Source organism: Laetiporus sulphureus (assembly GCF_001632365.1).
Source record: "Laetiporus sulphureus 93-53 unplaced genomic scaffold LAESUscaffold_23, whole genome shotgun sequence".
NCBI classification, from domain to species: domain Eukaryota; kingdom Fungi; phylum Basidiomycota; class Agaricomycetes; order Polyporales; family Laetiporaceae; genus Laetiporus; species Laetiporus sulphureus.
The window spans coordinates 344586-370239 of NW_024468532.1; the positions used below are offsets into that span (position 1 = coordinate 344586).

The 25654-nt window shown below is 53.2% G+C and overlaps 11 protein-coding genes across 11 annotated transcripts; 5 read left to right on the top strand and 6 right to left on the bottom strand.

Moving 5' to 3' along the window:
- The first annotated feature begins 225 nt into the window (after positions 1–225).
- LAESUDRAFT_726534 (PDT-domain-containing protein) lies at positions 226–1594 on the top strand. The gene is made up of 5 exons (XM_040909050.1): positions 226–392; positions 446–503; positions 556–776; positions 834–1041; positions 1106–1594. Exons 1-5 carry the CDS (start codon positions 318–320, stop codon positions 1498–1500), a joined length of 957 nt encoding a protein of 318 aa, XP_040763703.1. The 5' UTR covers positions 226–317; the 3' UTR covers positions 1501–1594.
- Positions 1516–3996, bottom strand: LAESUDRAFT_726535 (cytochrome P450). Its single transcript, XM_040909051.1, has 13 exons — positions 3758–3996; positions 3557–3689; positions 3313–3501; positions 3211–3253; positions 3047–3152; positions 2873–2988; positions 2700–2817; positions 2629–2642; positions 2400–2577; positions 2249–2342; positions 2065–2196; positions 1864–2007; positions 1516–1806 (listed from the first exon to the last, which is right to left on the bottom strand). The coding sequence occupies exons 1-13, from the start codon at positions 3939–3941 to the stop codon at positions 1722–1724; spliced, it is 1536 nt and encodes a 511-aa protein (XP_040763704.1). The 5' UTR covers positions 3942–3996; the 3' UTR covers positions 1516–1721.
- A 107-nt stretch (positions 3997–4103) lies between these two features.
- LAESUDRAFT_726536 (uncharacterized protein) lies at positions 4104–5433 on the top strand. Its single transcript, XM_040909052.1, has 5 exons — positions 4104–4403; positions 4471–4824; positions 4884–4977; positions 5028–5223; positions 5278–5433. Exons 1-5 carry the CDS (start codon positions 4268–4270, stop codon positions 5332–5334), a joined length of 837 nt encoding a protein of 278 aa, XP_040763705.1. The 5' UTR covers positions 4104–4267; the 3' UTR covers positions 5335–5433.
- Positions 5434–5440: 7 nt separating this feature from the next.
- On the bottom strand, positions 5441–8783 carry LAESUDRAFT_207675 (uncharacterized protein). The gene is made up of 13 exons (XM_040901581.1): positions 8578–8783; positions 8491–8520; positions 8392–8432; positions 8294–8338; positions 8140–8243; positions 7756–8086; positions 7568–7694; positions 7046–7516; positions 6659–6987; positions 6445–6601; positions 6272–6381; positions 6153–6193; positions 5441–6086 (listed from the first exon to the last, which is right to left on the bottom strand). Exons 1-13 carry the CDS (start codon positions 8626–8628, stop codon positions 5698–5700), a joined length of 2226 nt encoding a protein of 741 aa, XP_040763706.1. The 5' UTR covers positions 8629–8783; the 3' UTR covers positions 5441–5697.
- Positions 8784–9763: 980 nt separating this feature from the next.
- Positions 9764–10930, bottom strand: LAESUDRAFT_726537 (uncharacterized protein). The gene is made up of 9 exons (XM_040909053.1): positions 10725–10930; positions 10640–10662; positions 10541–10587; positions 10472–10483; positions 10339–10408; positions 10276–10281; positions 10127–10212; positions 10013–10073; positions 9764–9956 (listed from the first exon to the last, which is right to left on the bottom strand). The coding sequence occupies exons 1-9, from the start codon at positions 10827–10829 to the stop codon at positions 9950–9952; spliced, it is 417 nt and encodes a 138-aa protein (XP_040763707.1). The 5' UTR covers positions 10830–10930; the 3' UTR covers positions 9764–9949.
- Positions 10931–11307: 377 nt separating this feature from the next.
- LAESUDRAFT_701470 (uncharacterized protein) lies at positions 11308–12297 on the bottom strand (the record flags this gene model as incomplete). The annotated part of the gene is made up of 3 exons (XM_040906455.1): positions 12070–12297; positions 11541–12004; positions 11308–11512 (listed from the first exon to the last, which is right to left on the bottom strand). Exons 1-3 carry the CDS (start codon positions 12223–12225, stop codon positions 11308–11310), a joined length of 825 nt encoding a protein of 274 aa, XP_040763708.1. The 5' UTR covers positions 12226–12297.
- Positions 12298–12423: 126 nt separating this feature from the next.
- Positions 12424–16018, top strand: LAESUDRAFT_750365 (uncharacterized protein). The gene is made up of 9 exons (XM_040911602.1): positions 12424–12701; positions 12771–12901; positions 12954–13058; positions 13110–13175; positions 13222–13745; positions 13806–13935; positions 13994–14267; positions 14325–14444; positions 14497–16018. The coding sequence occupies exons 1-9, from the start codon at positions 12470–12472 to the stop codon at positions 15894–15896; spliced, it is 2982 nt and encodes a 993-aa protein (XP_040763709.1). The 5' UTR covers positions 12424–12469; the 3' UTR covers positions 15897–16018.
- A 71-nt stretch (positions 16019–16089) lies between these two features.
- LAESUDRAFT_714653 (Endonuclease/exonuclease/phosphatase) lies at positions 16090–17857 on the bottom strand (the record flags this gene model as incomplete). Its single annotated transcript, XM_040907082.1, has 8 exons — positions 16090–16247; positions 16301–16319; positions 16380–16795; positions 16846–16934; positions 17069–17373; positions 17429–17532; positions 17585–17606; positions 17657–17857. 8 exons carry the CDS (start codon positions 17855–17857, stop codon positions 16090–16092), a joined length of 1314 nt encoding a protein of 437 aa, XP_040763710.1.
- A 316-nt stretch (positions 17858–18173) lies between these two features.
- Positions 18174–19837, bottom strand: LAESUDRAFT_680635 (uncharacterized protein). The gene is made up of 8 exons (XM_040905736.1): positions 19550–19837; positions 19463–19494; positions 19369–19407; positions 19296–19314; positions 19060–19241; positions 18905–19011; positions 18712–18845; positions 18174–18656 (listed from the first exon to the last, which is right to left on the bottom strand). The coding sequence occupies exons 1-8, from the start codon at positions 19563–19565 to the stop codon at positions 18598–18600; spliced, it is 588 nt and encodes a 195-aa protein (XP_040763711.1). The 5' UTR covers positions 19566–19837; the 3' UTR covers positions 18174–18597.
- A 648-nt stretch (positions 19838–20485) lies between these two features.
- LAESUDRAFT_726542 (phosphoglycerate mutase-like protein) lies at positions 20486–21912 on the top strand. The gene is made up of 9 exons (XM_040909054.1): positions 20486–20592; positions 20645–20669; positions 20732–20738; positions 20804–20885; positions 20940–21150; positions 21212–21272; positions 21326–21449; positions 21507–21535; positions 21594–21912. Exons 1-9 carry the CDS (start codon positions 20553–20555, stop codon positions 21672–21674), a joined length of 660 nt encoding a protein of 219 aa, XP_040763712.1. The 5' UTR covers positions 20486–20552; the 3' UTR covers positions 21675–21912.
- A 152-nt stretch (positions 21913–22064) lies between these two features.
- LAESUDRAFT_654834 (uncharacterized protein) lies at positions 22065–25404 on the top strand (the record flags this gene model as incomplete). The annotated part of the gene is made up of 6 exons (XM_040904515.1): positions 22065–22445; positions 22535–23113; positions 23160–23411; positions 23469–24269; positions 24321–24407; positions 24460–25404. The coding sequence occupies 6 exons, from the start codon at positions 22065–22067 to the stop codon at positions 25402–25404; spliced, it is 3045 nt and encodes a 1014-aa protein (XP_040763713.1).
- Positions 25405–25654: the final 250 nt, after the last annotated feature.

The following is a 25654-nucleotide window of genomic DNA, read 5'->3' on the forward strand; positions in this document are numbered from 1 at the left end:
CTCGAGCAACGTCCGACCACACTCCCGGGATATCTCTTGAAACCTGCGTATCGCCTCTTCTTCACGCGACTTTAGTTGTCCGCCTTCAATCACTATGCATCTGTTTCGTTCTAACAGCGCCACGCAGCCCATGCACGTCGTCCGAGTCACGCCGAGCGCCAGAACGTCGACCCGATGCCGACCATAGCTCGCCCATCAGCGACATCACTCGGCCGCCTGACACATGAAACTATTTGGCCGCCTACTAAGAGCTCGTTGATTGCACGGAATACATCACCTCGCTTCGGCTCATTGAGACTGTCAATAAGTGAGGCAAAATGACCAAGGAACTGGAGATGTCTGCCTTGCCCAAACTGGCCTTCCTTGGGCCGCCAGGCTCGCACTCGTACCAGGTCCGTCACTCATAATCCCTTGTTAAACAAGCTTTCATGCACGCGGAACATAGTGTGCTCGAAATGCTTTCGGCTCTAGCGCGGAGTATGTTGAGAGGCAGACAATCTCAGGTACGTTTCTCGCATGATCGATCGTGCGATTGAAACTGACCTCTGGATATAGATGTATTCAATGCAGTGTCCACAGACATACCGTTCGCCGTCATCCCGCAAGAAAACAGTCTATACGGTTCAGTCACAGAAACATATGATCTGCTCCGATTACCCGAGGTTGGAGAGCATAAATTCGTCCGGGGGGAAGTCGTACTACCCATCCGCCATTCTCTGGTTGCACGTAAAGGAGTGAAACTAGAGAACGTACACAGAGTGCTCAGTCACGAACAGGTGAGCACCACATCCCGAATTGCGTCTTGCATGGCGGCAGCTAAGGCGTGACGCCAGGCGTTAGGCCAATGCGCGCGCTTTCTGTCAGAGAAATTGCCTGAGGCAACGCGCATCAAGACGCCATCCACTTCGGCGGCAGCACAAGCGCTCCTATCGGACAGTGAGGAAGATAGAGCAACTGAGAGCGCCGCAATATGCTCGTCTCTCTGCGTCACAGTGTTCGACGGGCTGGATATCTTGCAAGACGATATCCAAGATAGCAATTGTAAGCTTCTTATATGTTCTGTTGTGCAGATTTCACGGGTATTAACATGAACATGTGCATGCAGCGAACCGCACACGATTCTATATCCTGGCAAACTCCCTTGAAACGTCGCTCCCACCCGCGTTTCAGCCTCCACCTCCACGGCACGCCCTCGTGCGCGTCTCACTCAAACAACCGTCCGATACAAGCTCCGAAATGTCTCCGAAAAATCGCCTCATCGCGATTGTTCTCAGCACGCTATACACGACATTCGGAATGCCTGCGAGGAGGATAGACAGACGGCCGTCATTATCAGACGTGCCCTTCGAGGACGTCTACATGATCGAGCTGGAGGACACGGTCAGCACAACGGATGAGTCTCACGACGCTCTGAGAGAAACGATGTTTGCGCGCGTGAGAGCCGGGATTCAGAAGGTGCAAGATGCAGGCGGTGAAGCATCTCTACTGGGTATATGGTAGTACTCGGGACCATGCGTATGCGAATTGTTTTTTTTTAAATTTATTTTAGATTTCATGTAAACTTCGACATCGTCTATACTAGATTCTACAAGGCGTGCCTAGCACGGCGTGAGATCGTGAGGTAGAGAAGCGTGTTGTGCATAGTGAGAACAGAATCAGCAGCGACCGCACTTCATAGTGTCATAAGGTTGTGAGAGTGAAGCAGAGGTATCATGCTGCAGTCAAAGCTCGTCCGCGGCTTGCTCGACGAGCGCGGCAGCCTCGGCGGAGCGGGGCATAATGCGACACTGGAAGGGTTCCGGACGGCTAGGGAAGCCAGCGTTAAATATTCCCCTAATCTGACGATCGTGTTGCCGAACGTACCTCAACATAGAAGAATCATAGCGCACGTCAGGCTCTATCGGTTTACCGCTTTCGTCGAGCGCCTTGGTGATGTCTAATGCTGCCGCGATAGTAGCGACCGCGATCCACATGGAATCGACCGCCAGCCACTGCCCTGGACAACTCCTACATATTGTATTGAGTCGATCACGTAGGATTATTAGGAGCCGTACGACCACATACCGGCGTCCAAATCCAAACGCAGCGAACGGCGGCTCGTTGATGCCCAGTGCCGCATTCTTTTCTGCGTCTGCATAACGCTCCGGTCTGAACGCGAACGGATCAGGATATATCGTTTCGTCATGCAAGATGGCCCTGATTATCGAATTTAGATATCGCTCTCGCAACTGGTGGTGTAGATGCTCACCAAACGTTGGGCAGCACAGTGGTGCCCTCGGGAATCAAGTATCCTTCATACACGTCGTTTTCGGTTATGCTGTGTGCAATGCCTAACGGCGTGACTAGACAGCACAAGATAGGTAATCAAACAACCTAGCCTAGCAGAACAGCAAACGCACCGGGGTTCCATCGTAGGCATTCCCAGACGATCCAGTCCACATAAGGCAACGAGTGTCTGTCGCCAAAGTTCGGTAACCTTTGCGTGCCTATCACGCGGTCGATCTCTGCCTGCGCATTCTTGTAAAAATCTGGATACACAGTTGCAGCCAAGAAGAACGACAAGATTGCAGAAACTGTCTAAGCTATGTTAGATCATCGTAGACTCTTTACAAATGCAACCTTGCTCACTGTATCTGAGCCAGCTACACGACCTTGTGAGTCAATCCGATACCGAAAATACACACGGATGACAACTTTACCAGCATACGTGGTTGCAGCGACATCCTTCACTAATGTTTCATGCTCGGGGTCTTGCCCAGACTGAAACCATTGCTCCAGCTCTGTTGCAACGATGCACGGAACAGCCGTGCCCCGCGCCTGTCGGCGCATAGGTCATTAAGAACTTCTCCGAGCGAAGCCTGAATGCACGTACAACATTTTCCTTAACTTGTTCGAACGGTACATTGAGCATGGCCTGGTTCAGCTTCCGCCACTCGAAGGCCCTTCGCTTGAAGCCAGCTCCCGGCATCCATGTCGGGACATGTCTGACTGGTAGATGGCCATAAGGTGACCTCCATGCAAGTCGGTAGAAGGGGCTGTAGCGTACGCATGGGTATATAATCTACTAGGTACGTTCCGAAGATACCGCTGTGGCCCAGCGTAGCGAGGGCCTTGTCAGCTAACGTCACATAGGAATCTCCTTCCCGCGCAACCTGATACATGCTTAGATTGGTAGATGCACAAGGAAACCTTGACTAAAATAAACGTTACCTGGTGACCGTACATCATCTGCATCACGATCGCCGCGGCAGTCCTGCGGCAGAAGCAATTGGGATCAGCCACACTCCCTCGACCGCATAAGTCAACCACAACCTTCGAATATGATGCGGCATATTCTCCGGCGTCTCAATCAGATTGCGTAGCATTACAAATGTCTCCTTCAGTTGGATAGGATGATAGTCGGAGGTAGTGTTCACGTTAAGGTACTGATGAAATAGAGTTCTATGTCTTCTCCACCATGTACCATATGGCAGCGTCGAGAACAGCCAATCCCAGCCCATTCTTAGGACGCGAGATCTTCAATGTCATGGTTGCAGGAAAGACCGCATTTGCTTACAATTTAGTAACCATGGTCCTCTGGGGCCTGGACGAATAGATACTGCTGCGTTTATCGAGCAGATCACTTGCTACTTTGGCCGAGTTGAGGATCAGGATTGGATTGCCAAAGATGTAGATGTAGATCAGGTTGCCTTTCAAATGCAAATACGAGGATCATCCGAATCACGGAGAAGCATGCAGCACGTAAAACGAGGCGGACCATAGTTCTGTCTCCATTCGGCGTAGGTCTTCCAAGGGTACGTCTTGGGCAGCTCTACCGAGCCGAACCATGAGGTCTTTGGGCCTGGCGGGAGAGGAAGACGTCTGGCGGTGCTGCGGAGATATAAGCCATAGAATAGACAGCCGGCAACGAGGAAGGAGAAAGCAAGCGAGAAGCCCTCCATGCTGTCGAGGACAAGGTTGAGGTGATGTGCCTCGCGTTCTTCAGGGGGGTGCGGGTGGGAAAGGTTTACGTACCGAATGTCGGCGAGGGGTTCATATAGCCATGGCGAAGTTGTCGCGGAGGGCTACGGAATATATGCGCCTGGATTGGCAGGACGGCACCAGGGCTCTGCCTGAGAGTCGCTTGCTTTGCTTCCGAGGGCTCGCTGAGTTGGTCCCGCGACCGCCCAGACCCATCCTGCCCGCCTGCCTTTCTCGGACATATACATTGTCCCTCCGCTGACTAATCCATGTGCCACAACCTTTCCCGCCACCATCGCCATCCCGCATGAGCGTTTCCACCGCCGCCAACCCCCTCGCAGGACCGTCCCCGCTCAAGGACATCATTCGTCCCTCTTTCCACCAGAACAACTTTGCAGAGGAGACATACGTCAAGAACGAGCTCGGCATCAAGCTCGACAAAGGTCGGGCCCGCGCCTCGCTGCCGAGACCTGCATGATAGCTGACTGTTTTTGAATGCTCCATTCATAGATGATCAAATTTGTCGCTTGAATCTCACGGCAGCCGGTTGTCCGCTAGGCCCCCTACATTGCCCGCTAAGACACACCGCACCGTCGACGCAGAATTTCCAGCCGCCAAAGCAGCTGCCCACACGTCCCCGTGAGCGGGAGCGTCTTGCCACCGTCTGCAAGCACTGGCTGCGCGGCCTATGCAAGAAGGGCGATGCATGCGAGTTCCTGCACGAGTACAACCTGAGACGCATGCCCGAATGCTGGTGGTATGCCCATTACGGTTATTGTTCCGCTGGAGATGAGTGCTTGTATGCCCATGCTAAGGAACGCCGAGTGGAGTGCCCAGACTACAACAGAGGGTTCTGCAAACTTGGTGAGAAGTGATTTCCGCTCCACACGGTCTCTGACGTACTAACGCGAGCTGCCCCCCAGGCCCGACTTGCCCGCGCAAACACGTCCGGCGCGTCGCGTGTCAGCTATATCTGACCGGATTCTGCCCATTGGGTGCTGAATGCCCTCGTGGCCAGTGAGTTCTTCGTATCAATGTTTTGTCACTATACGCTCAATCATGCACAGCCCAAAACCGGGTCTGCCGCCGCCGGAGGCATATGAGCCACCACCGCGACCGTCTATTCGCGATCTTGGACCGCCTCCTCCGGGTTACGGTAGGTACGCAGACTTCGACCGTCCTTTCGGCCCAGCACCAGGCGCTGGCGGTTCTGGAGGTCCGCCGGGGCCCCGCAGAAACATCGATGAAGTGGTCTGCTTCAGAGTACGTGTGTGATACTTGATGTCCTTGATAGTCAGTGCTGATCTATTCGAACAGTGTGGTGAGAAGGGTCATTATGCAAATCACTGCATGAACTCGATGCGTAAACGATGACGATTGTACGCGGAGTTGTTACGGCCTTGAGCATTATCTTTGTATGATTTGTGTTAGTTTGGAGCAATGCCATGCGTGTTTCATGCGCTTCTTCACGTTTAGGATGCAGCAGTTAAACGTCAAACCGAGCATCGTTTATGTATATCGATACAAATCATGAGCGGAGAACTATCGACTAGTAATCAAGAAACGAGCGACAGGACCGACCGAACAGCACAGCACGTAGCAGTAATACATACATATATCAGTAAATGAGAGAAGCCACAGATTCGAATGATCACTATACACAACGACTCCGAACGAACAGTTGGAGCAAATCCTTCTAAGACAAGACTTCACCAAGTACAGGACGCGCATGTCCTCTCAGAACCCTCCATTGTAGGATGGGACAGACAGGACAGCTGGCGCCTGGTACATTTGTGCCGACTCCGAGTACGACCCGGATGACCCGTGCAGCTGCTCCTGCGGCTGCGAGTGACGGGGGGTCTGTCGCGTGTCCCACGCGTCTATCTGTGTTGCGAGCGTCGGGGAAACGTTCGGAAACGACTGTGGGGATGGGGCCGTCTCCTCTTCGAATGACTGCACCCCCGGGAGCGGCGCAGGGATCGGCTCGCGTGTCGATGTCACTTCCTTGGAGAACAGGCGCGCGTGTGAGAAGGGGTATAGTGGCACGCCGACCTCGAGGGAGCGCATCTGCGACGAAATACGCACAATCTCCGTCATGAGTCCCTGCAGAAGCTTCTCTTGACGAACTAATCAACCAAGATTCATATTAGTTGCACCGAACACAGCTATGGGAATACGGTATTAATACTCACCACCAATGGGCGAGCGAGCCCCATACGTCAACATCGCGAACCTGGCCGACGGACAAAACAAATCAGTCAACCATGCCCAAACATGAGTCCGGGTCTACCGGAAGTGGGAGGAAACTCACCGGAGGGTGTTGATCTCGCCCCACAGCGTCGCTTCCTGGGCCCCATCCCCGATCTCTATCATGTACTTGCATACCTGAATCTTCACCACAGCCGCCAGATACCAACAGATCTGCGTAGGCACGCCAGCTCAGCGTCAGTATGGGAGGAAAGCGAAAGCCAGTAGGTGACCCACAGTAATGAAAGGGTGGAGGCGCGTCGTGTCCAGTGACGTCTCAGAGAGCTTGTAGTAAGCGTTGAGAATCGTGCGGGCGGCGTGAATGCAGCGGTTCGTGGATATGCAGTGGGGATCGTTGAAGTTCATGAAGGGATTGTGCAGGGTAATGACAGCCCTACAGTCGCAAACATTTGGAATGAGGACAGTATTGAGAAAGCGAACGCATACTCACGCATGAGGGGCAACATGCGCCATGTACAAATCTGTGTCCAGTGCCCCCGTGTAGCTCACACCGAGATGGCTGTACGGCTGCGGGAAGCTGTTGACAAAGTCCATATACACCAGCTTGTCCAGCTCTGAGAAGCCTAGTAAGTGGAACGGGTTCTGGTTCTTGCTCGGCATCCCCGGCGCGCGGAGGCTGCTCCGGGTATTATAGTCTGTCACCTTGCCAAACAGCATAATCGACTTCAGGAACAGTATGAACGAGTCGGTGTACTGCGGATCATTTCTTGTGTAGAGATCTTTAGATGCGAGATCCTGCGGGTTGTTCGGGATGTTGGACTGGACAACTTGATCGTTAAAAATTGAATAGAATCAACGATACGCATGGTACACTCACGTCTGCCTCAAAGTCTACTCGGCGTACAGGGAACTCTGTGCCGATGTCCTTCTCATCGATAGCGTGCATCCATCCGCCCACGGAGACAATCCGATCAAACAGGACAGTCATCCACCACGCCCTTCGCCTCGACTCCAGCTCTCTGAAGTTCTTCGGCGGAGGCAGGAACGCGCCAGGCGTATTCGCACTCTGTCCTGAAAACGTCCCAGGATTGTTCAGACGCAACGGCACTGCAACCCTGGCTTGGAATCCCGCGAAAATCCACACCTCGACCCATCGGCCCTCTTGATAGAAGTACCAAGATAGCATGAGGCATGCTTGAAGTACGGGGAAGATGTCCTGGCCGGATGCCATCGTCCTGTCGATGTATTCACGTGTCTTACTGACGTGCAATTCCGCAAACCTGTCACGGCGGCTGCCCTCTGGCAGCATCATGATGTCGTTCGATGCCCATCGAGAAGCGGATGCGCACTAGGCGCGAATATGAAATCTGACGTCACAAGAGCAAGGTATGACACTCACGATAGCATGCAAGAGGGCTGTGTGTGGGAAGTTGGGATCTTTTGGGTGCAAATGCAAGGAGGCAAGGAATGACTGGCGGTGCAGTACGTGCGAACTGCATGGGTCACACCGGAAGAACACGTCCACACTGTCATCACGAAGCAGCTCTCAGCAGCATTCGAAATACTCGTGAGACGGAACATACGCACTAATGGTGCAGAGTGTCAGGAGGAGGCAGGTAGGGGTCCCAGCCAGATAAAAACAAATCCATCATAGGATTCGGGCCTCTTTGAGAGTCCGGGGTTTTGGTGGGACTCCGGAGCCGCGAACTTGGACTAGAAGTCGAAGGACCACTGCTGGAACCGGAAGAAGACAGGCTCGAAGGGAGGACGATGCCGGAGTCATGCGGGCTATTCTCAGGCGAACGGCCGTTGGATAGTGAGCTGGACAGTGGCCGCAGCGAACCATTCAAGCTGCCTGGGAAGAGATTGGAGTGTGACGCGGCATCTCGCAGCTGATAAAGCTGGGTTTTGAGTTGTGCTTCACATGTTGCATTAACGGAAGGATACGCAGGTGTGGCGCGCACGACGTACATATTTCCTCCTGCATCTGTCGCATCTTCTCTGCGGGATCGACATCCGGAGCAACAGTGAGGCCCTCGACGGGATCATACGAGCACTGGGGCTCAGTGGGATGGCTATTGAACGTGAACATAGTGTATGCAGACGGATTATGATGGACACGTACGCGTAACCAACGGGGGGTGGCACACTAATGAGCGACTGCCATTGCCTTTGCCGATCGCCTTTAATCAACCATCCCCGAGATGAGCGAGGTGAACGTACTTGACGCAGGTCCCGCAGTGGGGACGGGCGGCATCACATTTCTGCACGTGGAACGGATTAAGACAGCGTCACTGGGGGGACGTCGGACGAGCCGCTCACCAGTTTCCTCTTCCGACATGCAAGGCAAGCCTGGATACGGCGGGAGAGTGAGTGTGGCGCGTCGGGCAATTGCAGGAAGCGGGCTACCTGATTCCTGCGCAGAGCGGGTCGGGCCGAAGAGGAGCTGGCCTTGGGCATCTTGGCCTGGAGATCACGGCGGTTCCGCTAGCAGGGTCGGAGGGACGAGGGCGGGGCGGGTCCGCGAGCGGTAGATGGGAGGTTGAACGAAAGGAGAGACTGCTGATAAGACAGGAAGGGCCACAGAACGAGCAAGTCCGCGAGGCGACAGGACGCGCGCGGGCGGGAATCTCCCGAGTATTTCTTGTTGACAACAGGGCTTAAGTCGGGTCGCTGCGCAATTTATGTTGAGCTGCGTGCTTCCTCGCCCGGGAGCCGAGGCTGCAGTCTGTATCAGCCAGTCTGCACGCGCACAGCGTCCCCGGCGGCGATGTGCAAAGGGGCGCCAGCAGGTACCCCAGTTTCGTTCCGAGTGTTGACTACTCGGCTGCCTCGCCGGATCACGGCCTCCCCTGCACTACTACTCCCAGATCGACAACACTCGTCTTTCGCGTTTCTGCACACCTCTCCCCTCCAATCAATCCAATTCACCTTTCTGATGCCCTTTCCCGCATTCCCATCACCCTCGAGAACAAGAGATCCCATCGGAAACGCACCCGAAATAGCATCACTCCGTCTACGAGCGTCCTGTGGCGGCCGATCTTCGTGCGGACGTTTCTCATAACTCCGCCATGATGCAAACTCGGAATACAGCTGCGTAAATTTGTCCGTAGTTCATAGACTACAATACATTATCCCACTGTGATCTGCAAGAACATCCCCACCCCGGAGATAAATCAAACGACATCGGGCTGTACCGCGCTGGAAATCCAGATGTCGATTGCCGATGCTCTTCGGGAATTACCCGTTGCTAAGATGCTGTGGTATTTGCGGTAGCCGCGCCGCTAAATATTGTTCACGCACGGCGCCAACCGAGACTTAATTACAAACTGGATCCAACCTTCCAAGCCGCTGTCCAACATACCGGTACCTGAATTAGGGGGGTGAACCTGGCCAGCTTCAAATTCTACATACTTCGGGAGCGCTGACCCGTTGCATGTTTGAGCAGTGACGCGATGATACTTTTGCTCGCGCACAGCTCCTCGCTAACGAGGCTTCGGCGCTGGCCCTGAAGTTCTCGCTTGATCTTCCAGATCACTTTTCGTTCGGCGCTCACTTAAAACCGGCTCTTACCCAAACGTAGTGCAAAAGAGCGGTTAGCATCAAGAGCAAGGCCGTGACGATCACAGCGCCTGCAATTATGGCATTGCCACGCGAGCAAACGGTGCGGAGATAGCATTGTTCCGTACCGAGCAGGGACCGTAGTTCATACATGTGTATCTCCGATCCGCAAATGATAGCGTATGTCGTTGACATGACAATTACAGCGCCCATTGGTGCTTCATGTGCTGGGTGAAAGATCAGAGGGTATATCAATGATTCAGGAAGCGCATATTTGACTAACAGGATTGTCGCCACGACTCGTCTGGAGTGCGTCGCGTGTCTAAATTCGGTGAGATAGATGCCTGCAGAAACGACGTCATGATACACGACATGAAACGACATCAATTGTTCGCACCTTGCCAGGTGCCCAAGTTGAGGCGACCGTTTGTGATCGGTATGCAGATGGAGGTGCCGACGAGGGACGTCTTGGTGTGCGAGACTCTATGGCAAGGCAATAATTACATCAATGTACTCGATTGGTTTTATATTGCCGGATCCGCTCACGAATCGCTAGGACAGGGGTATTCAGTGCGCAATCACCGCCCTGAATGCCCACTCAGTACTCACTCGGGGCCTTCATCCGTATGAATCCAGTTCAGATTCTCCGGGACAATTCTGTCCAAGGCCATGTCCATATCTGCGAACATTCAATTAACCATAACGTATTTAAAACAATCAGCCGCTCAAGAAACGAAAATACCTTTCCTCACATCTGAGCACCGTCAGGATACTATCAAATCTCATACTTTACGTATCAAACTGCACACACCTGGGTCGTAGTTCTCGTTCACGGTCAAGGCTGCAGAAGTGTGTTGACTGCCAGGTCCGGTTGCTCAGTACGACGTCATGCCACGCTAGCAGGACCTACATGAAGAGGTAGAGCATCCCTATCTACACACCGACGAAGCCCACCGTCAGTCTATAGCCTCATGAGCTGGTCGCTGAAGGGATACCTGCACATCCTTCAATCCCGGGCGAATGTGATCGAGCACTTCATTCGTCACCAAGTGGCATCCCTTCCTGTGGGGAGCGAACGTGAAAGACTTCTGCCAACCCATACTTTCGGCTAGTCTACAGATCAAACGGAGGAGTGTATGAGAGCAATGCGAGACAAATGCTCGCGGTCGCGCCGGAGTTGCTGATAAGATGATGCTGTAATGAATAAGTCCGGATCGCGGATCAGCGCTTCCACGATCAATCAATCGGCGCTTTGTCCCGCTCCTGCCTGCCACCACCATCCGTTATTTCCATAAATTTGTCGGAATTGACCGACGCGGCCATGTTGCGAAGGCCGGTCATTTAGGTGCAGATGCAACAAAGTTTGTCAGCCTAAAGTGGGCCATAAAATCATGATGCAGGGACAATCGTCGCTAATGCACGAAGTTCGTCACGATCGACTACATCCCATCAAGCTTCAGGCCGTGAGGCAGTTCTGCATGTCCATTGCATACAAACGCTGCTGCGCCCTTGACTCTATCGTTCGTGGTAATTTCGATAGTAATACAGTCCTCACAGTGTCAGGATAACAATTCTCCATCACCCACTTCCGAGCTTCCTCTCCGCCTCCAACAATGCATCAAACTCCGCTTGCTCTCGTGCTCGATCAGGCTCCTCCGGTGGACGGTCAGGATTTGACGGGACACGAGCGCGTTCATGACTTTGCCGCAGAGCATCCCATGAAGACGTTTGGCCAGCATTGCGCGCATTGGCTGTGCGAATTGCGTCCCAGCGACTCGAGGGGCTCGAAGATTGTTGCGGTGCTGCGGGACGACGCATTCGTCATCGCAACGTTCACAACGTAAGCAGAAGCATTGAACGATGACGTACATTCCTCAGGTAGTGAAACCGGCCTGGAGGGCACAGCTGCAGATCCGACTCCCATCTCTGCACCTTCTGCGTCTGGAGCCCACTGGCCTTCAGCCGGTCGTGGTGCGTTCCCATGCACGCCCTCCCCATGTTTCACCTCTTTTGCTCTTGCTAGAGTCCACCCAAGCGGCCGCACGCCTCCCATCCTCTTGTTAACATTCTCTAAGGCTTGGCTGAATGCAACGGGATCATCCAGCATCTCTGAGAAAGCGAAATGCGCTTCGGCGCGACATATTTGGCCGTATACCGCACCGAAGAAGCCGCTAACCGTGGCGAGAAGTGTTGTCCGGCCAAGTGACATGGGTGGCCGTCTCAAATACCGTACGTAGCCTGCGGTCATGCCGCTGCCCACGGCGGCATACATGTGCTGCGAAGTTGTACATGAGCGGCTTCTCACTATGCAGAGCGTTGAAATCAATGCGCATGACTGACCGGCCAGTAACGATGAGATCCTGGTAGAAAGGTCGTCGCGAGCTGGTAATCATGCGGCGTGATGAGGCCCGACTCGAGATCTGGCCGCAGCAGCTCCTGTGCTCTGCTGGGCGAGTTGAACGTCGTATCCAACCATTGAATTGGGTATGTCGACATCGAGAGACGCGATGGCTGTGAGAAGGATACGGATGTATGCGAGAGGCCGACGAAGTTCACATTATAGCTGACGCGCACTTCCGAGAAATTCCAGGCGGTACGCAAACGCGTTGGATCACGTGCGCGCGCCGACGCGTCGGCAGCGAGACGGCAGCTGTGGTGGTGGCGGCGTTGTATCAGTTGTTCGCATAGCGCTAGTGATTGTCGTCTATGTAATCCCACGCTCCTTCCTCGATACCCCCTCATGACCAGCAATGTTGCGCACGAACTTTCCGACCGTCGACCCTCACCTACGGCCAGGTCCCAGCCACCACTTTCCTTTGTGCCGTCTAATATTCCAAGTTCGACGACTGAATTATCCAATCCGAACGGTACTCTCGGGATAGAGCGTGTGCAGAAGCCTGCGCAGAGTGCAGGCACCGACAATCTTCATGTCACAGAGTACCCCTCGAAATCTTTGGCTACTCCCTCCGGTGGTTGGTGCCTTCTTACGGTATCCCGAATGCGACTATGAGTCCATCGCTGAATTTCGTCCCGTATTGCAGCGTGTGGCGCCTCCGATCCAGCACCTCAGAGTTCGGACATTCCCATGTCTATCCCGAAGAAAGCTAACTTGTTGACCGATCTGATGGACACTGAGACATCGTACGTGGAGCTGCTCGCCGGAATCATCAAGGTGCAGCGCCATTCGCTTGAACTGCCATAGCTTTAGCTAATTGCTTGCGTAGAAGGTGGCTGGCGCATGGTCACGCTCGAACCTACCCCCACAGGAACTTGACACCATGTTCCGAGCTATCGAGAGTATATATAAGGCCCACCGCTCGTTGCTGATGGTAAGTATTGGGTTCGTTAAGATCATGCTCCTCGCTAACACAAGACCTCAGAGACTCAAGGATATTGCTTTTGACCCCTCGTCTGCCAAGGTTCTCGGAGATCTCTTGATGGGATGGGTCAGTGGCTTCTATACATGTTCTGCTGTGGCTGATGTTTGTCCAGGCTGAGGAGCTTGAGCAACCGTACGCGAGCTACTCCAGTAACTACTTGACGGGCTTCGACTTGTGGGAACCCGTGCAGGCGAACGACCGCGTGCGCACCGTCCTAGCCATGTTCTCCTCCTCTTATCCTCCCTCACTTCCTCCTTCCTCTCCCGAGCATCCACCAGATCCTCCAATCTGGAAACTCGATGGTCTATTCCTGCTACCGCAGAGTCGTCTGAAATACTATCACAGGTTATATAGTCGGCTTCTGAAGAGTAGTGCCCCAGGCAAAGGGGATCACGAACTCCTGTCGAAAGCCGTGGCAAAGGTGGAGAAACTGCTAAATATGCTTAGCAGTCGTGCAACCATGCGAGTTGCTGTAATGCACCAGAGCATACAACTGGAGGGACGGTCGACAACGGCTCTAATCTCAGCTGAAGCTTCGACCGCACAGCCCCCACGTGACAGTGTCCGTCGTCCTGAGGACCCCGCGGGTGAAGTAGTCTCTCACGACAGCGATTTACAGTGGGGATCCCCCACTAGGTGAGCATGTTCAGTCATCCTAAAGAAAAAATTCATTTTGATGTTGACTTCAAATTGAAGAGCAAATCCATTGGCCACGCGCGGTCCCGATATCCAGAAGCGAGCATCCACTCCCTCCGTCACAATTACTCATTTGGAAAGGCGCCTATCCACCGACCGCACGCTCGACATTTTCACTATGAAACCGAAGGTTGTTAAATGTAATACTGCTCATCGCTTGTACTGATGTGTGATCAATCTTGAAACAGGAAATCCGCCTGCAGATCTCCCCTCCGTCTCTACAATACGCTCGCGAAGTGCGCTTTTCAGCCGATGTTGCAATCCAGCTCACTCCTCAGTCAACGGGAGTGGAAGTGCGGCAAGAAAGGGGTCGCGTCTTCGTACTGACCGACCTTCTTCTTGTATGCGAAAGCATGACACCTGAGGAACAAATCCGACATGGGCAGGATGGTCCTGATATGTGGTTGCTGTATCCTCCATTCGCTGGCAAGCATCTTCAGACAGGTCCAGTCGAGAATTCAAGTTGAGCACAAGTTCATCATGTGTGTCTGTTCTCGCTGAGACTCGATTGATATAAAGCAACTGCTATGTCAATCAACATCATTGGCAAGGAGATCTTGATCCTAAATGCACGGCTACCTCATATACGCGATCGGCTGCTTTCGGAGCTGTCAAATTGTATTGGTGCATTTGCCAATCGTGAGTCTTGCGGCTTACCATAAATGTAACGTGCACTGATACGGTTTATTAGTGCGGACGTCGATCAACAAGTCTGCACCTCCGGCACCTCAGGACCCCACATATCCGACATCCCCCTCAACCGTATCTTGTCAGCAGTCCTCCGACTCGCCACTTAGATATGCCGAAACACATAGCGGGAGCATGGCTCCTCCAGCTCGGGTATTGTCACCTAACGATGACTCTTTAACTCCGCTCAACCCACCTCGTGCCGCTCAACAACCCATCCCGTCTGATACCTCTTGGGTTAGTGACATGACAACGCTCGCTCTAACAGATGCAAGCAAGCCGCAGATGCAGCGTCTCCTGTCGGACCCAAACAAACGAAAGTATCCTCCTCGATCAACCTCCATAGCTCCAGAGCGACGTCATGCACAACCTCCTGGCGGTCCCCCCTTGCAGCCGTCTTTTTCTCCAGGACAAGTTGTACCTCCTCAAGTTGCGCATTCAGGTCAGCTCGCTCACGGCGCATCCTTCCGTCCAGGACAAATCGTTCCTATAGAGGCTTTCACGCAGAGTCAGCCAGCGTTTATCGATCTGGACAGTTCACAGTCATCGTTCAATCCTGGGCAGATAGTGCCAGTTCGGAGGGGTACGAGCATGAGATCTGAGCACTACTATGTTAATGGCGAGATTGCTTCTCAGCCACCTATAGGGCAATATCCTTCTCAGGGATTCCGTTCTGGTGGCTTGGACGCCTTTTCTAATGATCCTGGTCAATTTGCGAATCTCACCTCTCGTTCACTCGTAGAATCTGCAGGTCCTGGAAGCTTCCGCAGGCCTGTCCCGTCACGGTTACCGCGTTCTCAATATGACACAATGTCCACGGCGTCTGCACCTATCGTGCCTGCATTCTCTCGTGACGCGCCACAATCAAGACCGAACTTCTTCCCAAGGGCAGAGTCACTGAGCTCGATGCGCTCGCTACACCCACAGCTGCAGCCGCGACATCCACCGTTGCTGCCATCCCAGCAAATGAGACTACCTCCGGTCCCTGCAACGCTGCAAGAAACGAGCCCCCCATGCTCGCCTGTGGAAGAGACGCCTCCCTGGACCGGACCGACTACAACACATATCACGATGCAGATGAAGTGCAAGGTCTTCCTTCAGCAGCAGCACCAGCAATGGAAATCCCTTGGCTACGCAAATCTCAAACTGTATTGCGAGCTCCCGACCTATGTGAAGCAGCTCGTCGTGAATAAAGACAAATCTATTCTCATTTCCACGATCATCCTGGCAGATGGCGTGGAACGGGTTGGCAAGACAGGCGTGGCCGTGGAACTCAGCGATAGAGGACGGCGGAGCGGGATTATTTACATGTTACAGCTTCGGAACGAAAAGTCCGCAGAAGAGCTCTTCGAGAGACTTATCGCGGGATCCGACAGGTCTGCCCCAACTAAGAATGCGCATTAATTGTAGTCTCCATGTTAGCACCGTATTTGTGCTCGCACTTCGGTGTATTATAGGATCCAGTACTCTACAGCTGGCCCACGATTTATTGATTGTAGCAAATACATAATTCATAGTTCATGCACGAAATTGCTTTCCTATGGATCCGACCGCCATTCGCCCACGTCCGCTAGTACGATCTCAACATCATAAGCCCTCAGCATTTCAGATATGATTCGGCGGCCAGAGATATATGATCGCTGCCGCATACACCCATCTGTGGGAGCCCCGGCTCGAGGAGCTTGGCTACATGCGGCTTAGCAAGCTTTGTGATAATGGGAGCCGGCTTTCCGGGTGCAAGGACAAAGATGTAATCTGGATGTCGATCAATCTGGCTGTATTGACTGATCAAGACTGGTTATTCTTACCGAGTACGGCCTTCCAATACTAGTATCGCAGCGGGGCTTAGCTTGTTAACGCAGACTTGGTAAAAGCTGTGGCACTTACATGAGTGTAACTCGTATAAATCGGCTCATATCCGCCGTGGCGACCGGCTTCGACTGGTACTCTACTCCCAAATGTCAAGCCCATGTCCGCGGTGTTCGGTTGTAGACGTTGCCCTTCCTCATATACACTTGCCGGTCTACCTGACTTCTTGAACATGGCAGCAAGCTCCGCATCCGTAAGGAGGCCATCTTCTCCACGTGCCGGTCGGGCGTTTACAATGTCCCTGTCTGGATCAGCTTCCTCTCCTTCCAGACCGTCCTCATCCTCCTTCGATGGCACGTCCTGTGCCACAGGTACAGTCGGATCGATGGTAACATGAACGACACGCGATGCAGATAACCGTTCTTCCTGTTTCGGACGCAGAGAATCGCCTACGATGAACGAATAGGTCGGATCTTCCGGCGTGAAGTTGAAGTCTGGCTAGCTCATCAACAGATGGTACAGCAACAAGGCGCTGGAAGAGCACCTCCAGCAATTAGACAAGGCCATTGACGAGTTTCCGGATGACCATCCTCCCGGAACCTGACGACCTCCCGCAACAATATGGCTGCTTGCCTGAAAATAGCAACTTATATCAGTCCGTCATGCCACTGACACGTCCATCAGTATGACTTGCCTAGTACGTTCGTAAGCATATCTTGGGTCTATAATTGGAACTATTTTCTCACAACAGGCAATATATCGCTCACAAAGGATGCCAGAAAAGATGCGTCGTTGCGACAACAACACCCGTAGATGGCGACGCTACTTTCTGCAGTCGGACCAAGGATGCAATATTCCTCGTCCGGAAGCTGCTCCCCCTGCGAGCAGTCTCACTGCCCTCTTCATGCACCTCTTGTTGGTCATACTCGATCAATCTTTGATCGGTCAGGATGTATGCGTCTTTGCGATAGGCTATGAGGCAACCATGCTTCTTCCGGGGACCCGCGGCATAAACATGCTCATAGCCAGCCTCCTCCAATACCGGTAGCAGCCTTTCCAATCTATCAACTTCCTGCACACAGACATAACATGAATACACAGTTCACGAATCGAGAGAAAGACCGTACCTGGAGGCAGCAGATATCGGCTTCAAGGGAGAGTATCTCATGATGCAGCATCGGCTCCCGTTGACTAGCCTTTAAACAGTCACTCGTTGGGAAAAGCTCGCGTCCTATCGTGATTCTTGAGCAAACGACTGCATTGCAAGATCGCCTACAACGTACGGACAAGACATTGCGCAAGAAGCTGCTCAATTAGTCACAAACCGGTAATAGCAACAGAAAACAGGGACGGACATTCCATGTCATTATTCGGACTCGTTGCCAATCACCGTTCTCCGTATTCGGGGGGTCCTGTACCGTGATCCATTCTCGAGGCAATATACGACCTTTCTGTGCTTCTTCCTTGGCTGTTATTTGCTCTCGTTTCTCCCTGTTGATTCTGCGCTGCTCGGCTAACGCAATCTGTTCGGGCGTACGATGGTGAGGCTCAGCCATGCTAGAGACAAATCTTAACAAGACGTTTGTCGGGAAGAAAGTTCCAAGGCGCTGGTGTCGGACGGTCAGGGAGTGCTTCAAGCTGGTAAATAGTGATGATGAACCGTGCAACGTCGAACAGGCTCTACACTGTGATAGTTCAGTCAGTGAGATCCCAACAGACATGGGCTCCAGAGTAAAAGCTTTCAAGACACAGGAGACATTTTTCGTTCTGTAATAAGACATTGGGATACCAAGTTCGGAAAGGAAAAAGCAGTCACAAACACGGACCCATGTGTGACAGTAAATCCGGATTGAATTTATTTTTACCTTACTAAAGCGGATCAGTCCAAAACGGGCTCGTGAAATGTCCCCCGCAGCACAAAGCGCCCTTATCACGTGACCGTGGCTGGCTGGCTGTGGCTGCTAAGCCGATGACAGCTAAACAAGGTGTACAGTCAACCCAACTTCCAAGCGTAGTAGATGCAATACGATATCTCCAGGAGACACTATGAAAACATGTAAAAGAAGGGGAAAAGACAAATCCATCAAAAAGCCACCATGTGGAGGGTCCAAATAGTCTATCATGCCTAGGGAGAACATGGGCGACCCAACCGCCATGATGCGTTGTCACCAGTGTGAACGAAGGATGGGTGGATGACGGACAGGACCAGGGGTGCAATATCAGTGGTAAATGGATGCACATTCATAAATCGGCAACAGCCCTCGGGTATCCCGCGCTGTATAAAGAGTCGAGAGTGCTAAGCGATGATGCACTTTCCGCCGCTCTTGACTTTCTTCGGCTGCGGTGGCGGATTCACTAAAGCGTGGATCAGCTTAGCGTTTATGGCTACAAAGATAGTTTCATTACTTACAAACTGCACGGATAGCCTCGTCAAACACGGTCTTCAGACCCTTCTGCGTCAACGCGGAACACTCCAGGTACTTCACGGCACCAATGTCCCTCGCCATTGCCACGCCTTGCGCGTATTGGATCGGCTGCATGCGGCTACGTAGACGGATTGGTCAGCAAACGCGACAGGCCCGTATGAAATGAGGACAACGCACCGGTCCCTAAGTTTCTCGATTGTGCCTGGATCCTCACGCAAGTCAAGCTTGGTACCTACTAAAACGATGGACGTGGATGGTGCGTGGTGTGAGATTTCAGGATACCACTAAAGCGCGTCAGCTATGCGTTGTACACGATATTCCGACACCCTCACCTTGGTCCGGACATTCTCGTAGCTTGGAGGGCTGACGAGAGAGAAGCAGATGAGGAAGACGTCCGTTTGAGGGTATGAGAGCGGTCGGAGTCGGTCGTAATCCTCTTGTCCGGCGGTATCCCATAGACCGAGCGAGATGGTCTTGCCGTCGACCATCACATTGGCAGAATAGTTATCAAACACTGGATGATGGCAACTTCGGACCGCGTGCCGTAATCAATCGCGCGAAAACTTACCGGTCGGAATGTACTCTCCCTATGTGTCCTCCGTCAGCTAGCTCAAGCATAGCAGCATTAGCATGCCACGCACTGGGAACGCATTTGTCGTGTACGAGATGAGAAGGCACGTCTGCGATGGTGGACCAATGAGCCTCGCCCCGGCCGACCACAAAGACGACGCTTGCCTTTCCAACTGCACCATCTCCTACGACAACACCTGCGATGGCAGTGAGTAATATGTCCTGAGCGATGACTCTTGAACTGGCACCAACATTTAATGGCCTGCATTATGTGCGCTCGCTTTGCTTCTAGCAGTAGGTGTTCTCAAACAGTGGTTGGAACAAAAGTGATTGTGAGGTTGGGCGTGTCCTGAGTAGAGGAGCCAAAGCGGGGGAATGCAGAGTGAATATAGACGCGATAAGTGATCAGACTTCTGCCTCTTCTGATGCAGAAAGGGCTGTCGGATCACCTTGATTGATGCGTTGGATGCGAAGTAAAGCCAAAGAAATCCGTGGTATCAGCTGCAAGACCAAGAGCAAGAGAAAATGTGTAGAGAGTTGATGGGAACGCTGTGGTTGGCGATGGAGATGGCGTATCAGGCCACGGCTCGGTGACAGCGTGACGGGAGCCGTTCAATTTCTACCCATTTCTTCAAGCCACAATCATGAGTTCACACGGGCTTTCTCAGCAGTTCGTAGTTCGTATGTACAAGGATCGTAAAGATCGCAAAATCGCCAACGCAAATGCATTCTACGTTGGTACTTAGAGGGGCCAGGGAGGTCCGCGTAACGCCGATACGAATTCCACCAATGCGACAACAGCGGGCCAAGAGACCGGATACAATATGCGGTAACGTTCTTCCAGTGCATCCGTATGGCTCTCTGTGTTTGATCGTACCCGACGGCGTACTAGTCTCAATGATCCGTGGAAGGCGTTCATGCTGATGCACTCTACTCTTATACCCATGTCCGGATCCGCGTACAACTTGCCTTACCGCGACGTGCCTTTATGAGATGATGATCGATTTCTCTGGAAACCGCTTTCTGTCTCGTAAATCTTACATTCCGATACGATCCAAAAGGATGGTGCGGTTACCCGGCAGATGCTGTACTAGTTGACTCCGGCATTTTCCCGCTCTGAGCCTCAGCTAACGCCATGTTATCGCCTCTAGCCAATCCGATGACGGTGGCTCCAGCTCAGCTCGTTGTCGGGCCCAGTCCCAGAGCGTTCGCGCTATTCGATCTCATCTAGCAGCCATCTAATCGTGCGCTCGCCATGTTGCGACCTGTTCCACGACTGATTCTCATCCGCCATGGCGAGTGTGGACCGGCTACCATTCATCGTAATCTGACTTGCATCGCTTGCAGGAGAGACCGAATGGTCGATCAATGGGTCAGTCGATGAGCTTTTGCATGGAAGATCCATATTCACTCAATGGTGGACCTCATTTGCAGCCGCCATGTGAGCTATTGAAACGGCCCTTGGTGAAGATCTAGCAGATTCTGAAATTATGTTTGCACGTATAGACTGGCCGTACCGATATCCCGCTCACCAAGCGAGGTGAGGAACAAACAGCGGGAAATGCGAAGGTGCTCGTCGGGGAAGGAAGTACGTTTCATTATATGAGGAATTCGTCGTCAACTTCCTCAAAGTCTCATCCAGAGGTGATCGACCCGAACCATATCTGTATGGTCTATGTCTCGCCTAGAGCGCGCGCGCATCATACGTTCCATCTGACTTTCGATCACCTGCCGCAACCTCCCAAACATACCATCACGGAAGAAGTCAGGGAGTGGGACTACGGTGAATATGAGGGGATGTTGTCCAGCGAAATCCACGAGAAGAACCCAGGTTGGAACATCTGGATAGATGGGTGAACGCTCCTCTCAAGTACCACAGAAGGCAGTATGCTCACTAGATGGATACTTGCATAGGTGCCCCGGAGGTGAAAGCACTGCAGATATGTGCCATCGTGTGGACACCGTCATTGAGAAAGTATGGTTGTGCACTGGACATCACCTACCGCAAAACCCTCATATGACTGCTAGGTTCGTGAACACCACACGCTGTGGCACGAGGCGGGCATAGGTTGCCGCGACGTAGTCATCATCGCTCATGGACACTTCAATCGCTGCATGATTGCACGCTGGATCGACTTTCCCCTTCATTTAGGTACGTCTAGTCACTGCTCCACGTCGGTTCGAGAAGTTGCCCATATCATGTTTGTAGGAACGCACTTCAACGTGGAGCCCGCGGGAGTATGTTTGCCACCTGCTTATACGACACGCGAGCTATGTTGACTGGTCATATTGCCAGGTTGCCGTTCTGACCTACAATCATCGCAATCTGGCCGAGCCTGCTCTCAGCGCCCTGAATCTCTACGCGCCTCCTCAATAGACAGGCACTGATTGCACATGTAATCCGCTGTTTCTATAATAATACAGCGCGTAATCGACACTTAGACGGGGTTGCGATCGGAGATTACGTTGTTGGAGCTCAAGTCGACGGAATACCCGCGAGGATGTGTGTAAATCGGTGCTGAGGGCATTAAAGTAGGCGTTGGACGATAGCTGCGACTGTACAACTTAGAGATAGCAATGTTTTAATTTGCCATACTAGGAGTGTTCCGCTGGAGGCGTGGGGTGACAGACGACCGTTCCGATCTCGTGCTGCTGCGATCTGCACCAAGTGTGCAAAGGGCTCAATTGTTCATCGGTCCGCATTCTCTTGTACCAGATATACCCTTGGTGCAGTCCGTCTCTGCTATCTCCGCTTCCACTACTCGCCATGGCCGACCTCGAACCGCAGAGCCCGACTTCCACTGCGACACACGGCGATGTCGTGGCAGGAATTCAGGGACCTGAAACGCATTCTGAAGAGCACGAAGAACACGAGGCAGCGAGCGTGGTTGGGGCACCTCCTGAGAGCACACCTGTAGCTGAAGGCGTGGCAGAGGGACACGCCGAGGACAACATGGCCCAGGGCTCTGATGCTGCAGCTACGCCTGCGGACTCTCCGACCTCTCCGCACGCAGAGAACATGCCCACAGAAACTGTGAAGGAGAATACCCCTGCACCACAGTCCGGAAGACATACGGCAAAGCCGTCAATTTCCGTGAAGCCCGGCACCAAGACCACGAGCGCGCCTCCTACACCGCTAGTCAAGAAGGTATGTGTGTCTGTTAATCCAGCACTTTGCTCTTGATGTGGCGCACAACGTGCTGAATGCACTATGGCGACGCATTTCCGCGGACATAGGTCATTAGTTCGGGCACATTTGGATCTGGAGTGAAGCATGCGCCTGCTCCCGGGACGAAAACCACAGGAATAGCCGCGGCTGCAGCCACCAAACCCGCATCCGCTACCATCCTCAGGAAATCGTCCAGCACGTCCTCTGTTAACCCTCCTACGAAGCCGGCCATGGCATCGAGCAGATCAGGTGCTACTGGGGTCGCAGGTTCGACCACAACTGCCGTAAGGCGACAGTCAGTCGTTCCTAAGGCCCCCACACCGACGTCCGCCAAAGCCCCGACGTCTAGCAGCGCACGAACACCCACGGCGTCTTCCACCGCCTCCGCAGCGAAATCCGGGACAGCGGGATCTCGTGCGACGCCCGACGCTTCAGCTGCCCCAGGTCGCCCTCGCGCGTCTGTCAGTGGAGAGGCGAAGCGTACAAGCACAATTGCATCGCGTTCCACTGTCGCGCCGAATAACCGACCCCCTAGCACGACCTCTACGAGGTCGACCCGACTTGCGGGATCTGCGTCGATTTCATCGATCAAGGAAGTCAAGAATGATAGCAAGACGGTAGAAAAGTTGCATAACAAGGCAAGTCTTGTGCTCCGGCAGTTGTTGTGTCCACCTCAAACTCATATAACCACAGCTGAAAGAAGCGACGGATTCTCTTATCTCGAAGGCTGATGTAGTAAAGGAGCTCGAGGCTCAAGTGAACGAGCTCAAGTCGTCGTTGAAGTCAGCACAAGCCGAAGTTGAGACTCGGCGGTCTGCCGTTGAGATGCTGGAGGAGTCAAAGGCTGCTGCTGAACAACAGCTCGCTATCCTCCGCAATCAGGTAGCGGAGCTGCAATCTGGCGGCTCGGAGGAGGGAGCTGCATTGAAATCAATCCGATCGGAGGTGCGCGTTATGATCAGCTTGTCTTTCGTCATCTTGTATTGACGCGACTTGTGATAGCTTGAAGCCGCGACGGCCGCTCACGCTACGGAGAAGGAGCTCGTGGCTGCTCTCCAGTCTCAGATCCAAGCCCTAGAGTCCGAGGTCGCGGCAGGAAGGCATAACTTGGACGCGCTTCGCTCTTCATCAAGCGAGCAATCATCTGCCTCGGCGGCGGCGGCAGAGGTTGAGCACATTGCTCTTCTCAAGGCCAAAGAAGATTTGGAGGCAATCAAGTTAGAGACGGAAAGTCTCAAGGCTGCTCACACTGAAGCGCTTGCAGATGCTCAAACGCGGATGGCGGAGCTTGAAGAGAAAGCCACTCGAGTCGAGATATTAGAAGCGCAGTTGGCAAAGCTAAAGGCGGAGAACGGAGAGAAGTCCATGAAGGTCTCTGAGCTCGAGGTCGAGATCCTTGAGATGAAGGAGGAGCAGGAGAAGTCGGAGGATGAGCGCGCACAGGCCATTGCTCGGATCCGATCGTTGGAGGAGGAGATCACGAAAGCCTCCGAGGCCATGCAAAAGGCCCTCGAGGAGGCGAGCGCGAGTGAGGCAGAGAAGCTAGGGAAAGCCGACGAAGCGTTGCAGGAACTTGCACAGGAGCTTAACTCTGTTCGCATGGAGTATGCCGGCCTATCCGACAAGTGCAAGAGCTTGGACGAAGAGCTTGCAAAGGCGATTCAAACCCACGAACAGGCCAAGGCTGAAATTGATGCGCAGGTCGAAGCTCACACAGCGGAAATTCGGCGCCTGCAAGACGAGTTCCGAGAGAAGGAGAGCCAACTGATTGAGCAGATGAAGACCATCACCGCAGAGCTTGAGGTTTGTCCTTCGATGTCTGCGAAGTGTAGCAATCCACTGATTACTGTACAGAGTCAAGAGGCCAAATACAACGCGAAGGTCGACGCCGTGAAAGCCGACCATGACGAGCTGCTCAAGCAGGCGTTCGAACGTGCTAGGGTGATTTTTTTTCTTTCCCGCATTGCGCACACAGATGCTCACGTTTCGCTAGAATGAAGCTGGTTCTGCTCATAGTCAGGATCTGCAAGCGCTTCGTGCTGAATCTCAGGCTACGATCGAGCAACTTCGTACAGCCCACGAGGTCTCCGTCGAAAGTCTTAAGGCCGAACATCAGGCTGCCCTCGAGAGTCAGGTCAAGACGCTCGAGAAGCAGATCGCGCAGAACAACCTGGAGTTGAAGGCGACGCATGACGATTTGCAGAAGGCAAAAACTGCATTCGCGTCGAGCTCGCAGGAGCTCGAATCGGTCAAGTCGCAGCTCGACGAGGCTCGTCAGATTGCGGCAACGATCGATAGATCCGACAAGGATGAAATGATTGTGCGTCTTTCGAAGGAGCTGTCCAACGCTCGCGACGACCATGCCTCACTCCAAGATATGTTCACCGCTACCAAGGAGTCGCTTACGGAGGTCTCGAAGAGTCACGCTCTCGAGCTGGAAGATGCCGCGCGGGTACGGGCGGAGGAGGTTATCAAGCTTCGTGCCGCTCATGACGAGCAGCTGAAAGATCTGACAACGGAGAAATCCGAGCTGCAGTCGAAAGTGTCAGACCTTGAGGGCGAGCTAGCAACCCTCAAGGCAACCGTGGCGGCAGAACCAGTCATTTCTCCCAGGACGAACGGATCTGCCCACGCGCATGCGTCGAATGCGACGCGGGATGAGCTGCAGCGCTTGCATGAGGCGCACAACCTCAAGATGCTCGACCTGCAGGCAGCGCACGAACGGTCTATGCAGGAGATGAGGGAGCAGCTGGAAATTGCGCTTGCTAAGGCCAGTGAGCTGGCTCAGGAGGTCGAGCGAAAGACGATGGAAATCAAGTACCTCGAACAAGATCAAGAAGAAAGCCAAGACCAGTTAACGCGGTACGTCAAAATCTTTGGATTGAAAAGTTTCGTTGGGGCGATGTGCACTCTGGTCGTGGTCTATGGCCTGTTCTAATCCCGTAACCTGATATTCGCTCGCTTTCCGTTATTTATTTAACGTCCTGGATGTTAACTTATACCTATACTCATGTTGTCTTTATTCGCACCTCGCGGATCTTTTTTAGACTGAAGGCGGATATGGAGCACCTTCTCGCGGAACAACTCAAGGAGAAGGAGAGGGTAGCAGCTGCTGCGGCATACTAGCCTCATGTTCATCTCCCTCGGCGAATCCGACTGCCATGATCTCGCCCGCGCGCTCAATGTTC

Coding starts and splice junctions, on each gene's coding strand:
- LAESUDRAFT_726534 (XM_040909050.1), top strand. CDS start 318: ATGACCAAGGAACTGGAGATGTCTGCCTTGCCCAAACTGGCCTTCCTT. Junction 777..833: donor GAGTGCTCAGTCACGAACAG/GTGAGCACCACA, acceptor GCGTGACGCCAG/GCGTTAGGCCAATGCGCGCG. Junction 1,042..1,105: donor CGATATCCAAGATAGCAATT/GTAAGCTTCTTA, acceptor ATGTGCATGCAG/CGAACCGCACACGATTCTAT.
- LAESUDRAFT_726542 (XM_040909054.1), top strand. CDS start 20,553: ATGTTGCGACCTGTTCCACGACTGATTCTCATCCGCCATG. Junction 20,593..20,644: donor ACTGATTCTCATCCGCCATG/GCGAGTGTGGAC, acceptor CATCGCTTGCAG/GAGAGACCGAATGGTCGATC. Junction 21,536..21,593: donor TCAACGTGGAGCCCGCGGGA/GTATGTTTGCCA, acceptor TCATATTGCCAG/GTTGCCGTTCTGACCTACAA.
- LAESUDRAFT_680635 (XM_040905736.1), bottom strand. Junction 19,012..19,059: donor ACGAGAATGTCCGGACCAAG/GTGAGGGTGTCG, acceptor GACGCGCTTTAG/TGGTATCCTGAAATCTCACA. Junction 18,657..18,711: donor CGAGGCTATCCGTGCAGTTT/GTAAGTAATGAA, acceptor TCCACGCTTTAG/TGAATCCGCCACCGCAGCCG.
- LAESUDRAFT_726536 (XM_040909052.1), top strand. CDS start 4,268: ATGAGCGTTTCCACCGCCGCCAACCCCCTCGCAGGACCGTCCCCGCTC. Junction 4,404..4,470: donor CGGCATCAAGCTCGACAAAG/GTCGGGCCCGCG, acceptor CTCCATTCATAG/ATGATCAAATTTGTCGCTTG. Junction 5,224..5,277: donor ATGAAGTGGTCTGCTTCAGA/GTACGTGTGTGA, acceptor CTATTCGAACAG/TGTGGTGAGAAGGGTCATTA.
- LAESUDRAFT_726535 (XM_040909051.1), bottom strand. CDS start 3,941: ATGGAGGGCTTCTCGCTTGCTTTCTCCTTCCTCGTTGCCGGCTGTCTA. Junction 2,989..3,046: donor AGTAGATTATATACCCATGC/GTACGCTACAGC, acceptor GCCATCTACCAG/TCAGACATGTCCCGACATGG. Junction 2,008..2,064: donor GCGTTTGGATTTGGACGCCG/GTATGTGGTCGT, acceptor TACAATATGTAG/GAGTTGTCCAGGGCAGTGGC.
- LAESUDRAFT_207675 (XM_040901581.1), bottom strand. CDS start 8,628: ATGCCCAAGGCCAGCTCCTCTTCGGCCCGACCCGCTCTGCGCAGGAAT. Junction 7,695..7,755: donor CCTGACACTCTGCACCATTA/GTGCGTATGTTC, acceptor TCGTGATGACAG/TGTGGACGTGTTCTTCCGGT. Junction 7,517..7,567: donor CAGCCCTCTTGCATGCTATC/GTGAGTGTCATA, acceptor ATTCGCGCCTAG/TGCGCATCCGCTTCTCGATG.
- LAESUDRAFT_726537 (XM_040909053.1), bottom strand. CDS start 10,829: ATGGGTTGGCAGAAGTCTTTCACGTTCGCTCCCCACAGGAAGGGATGC. Junction 10,588..10,639: donor GGGATGCTCTACCTCTTCAT/GTAGGTCCTGCT, acceptor CGGACCTGGCAG/TCAACACACTTCTGCAGCCT. Junction 10,074..10,126: donor CAACTTGGGCACCTGGCAAG/GTGCGAACAATT, acceptor TCGTTTCTGCAG/GCATCTATCTCACCGAATTT.
- LAESUDRAFT_750365 (XM_040911602.1), top strand. CDS start 12,470: ATGACCAGCAATGTTGCGCACGAACTTTCCGACCGTCGACCCTCACCT. Junction 12,902..12,953: donor TGCTCGCCGGAATCATCAAG/GTGCAGCGCCAT, acceptor TTGCTTGCGTAG/AAGGTGGCTGGCGCATGGTC. Junction 14,268..14,324: donor AGGTCCAGTCGAGAATTCAA/GTTGAGCACAAG, acceptor ATTGATATAAAG/CAACTGCTATGTCAATCAAC.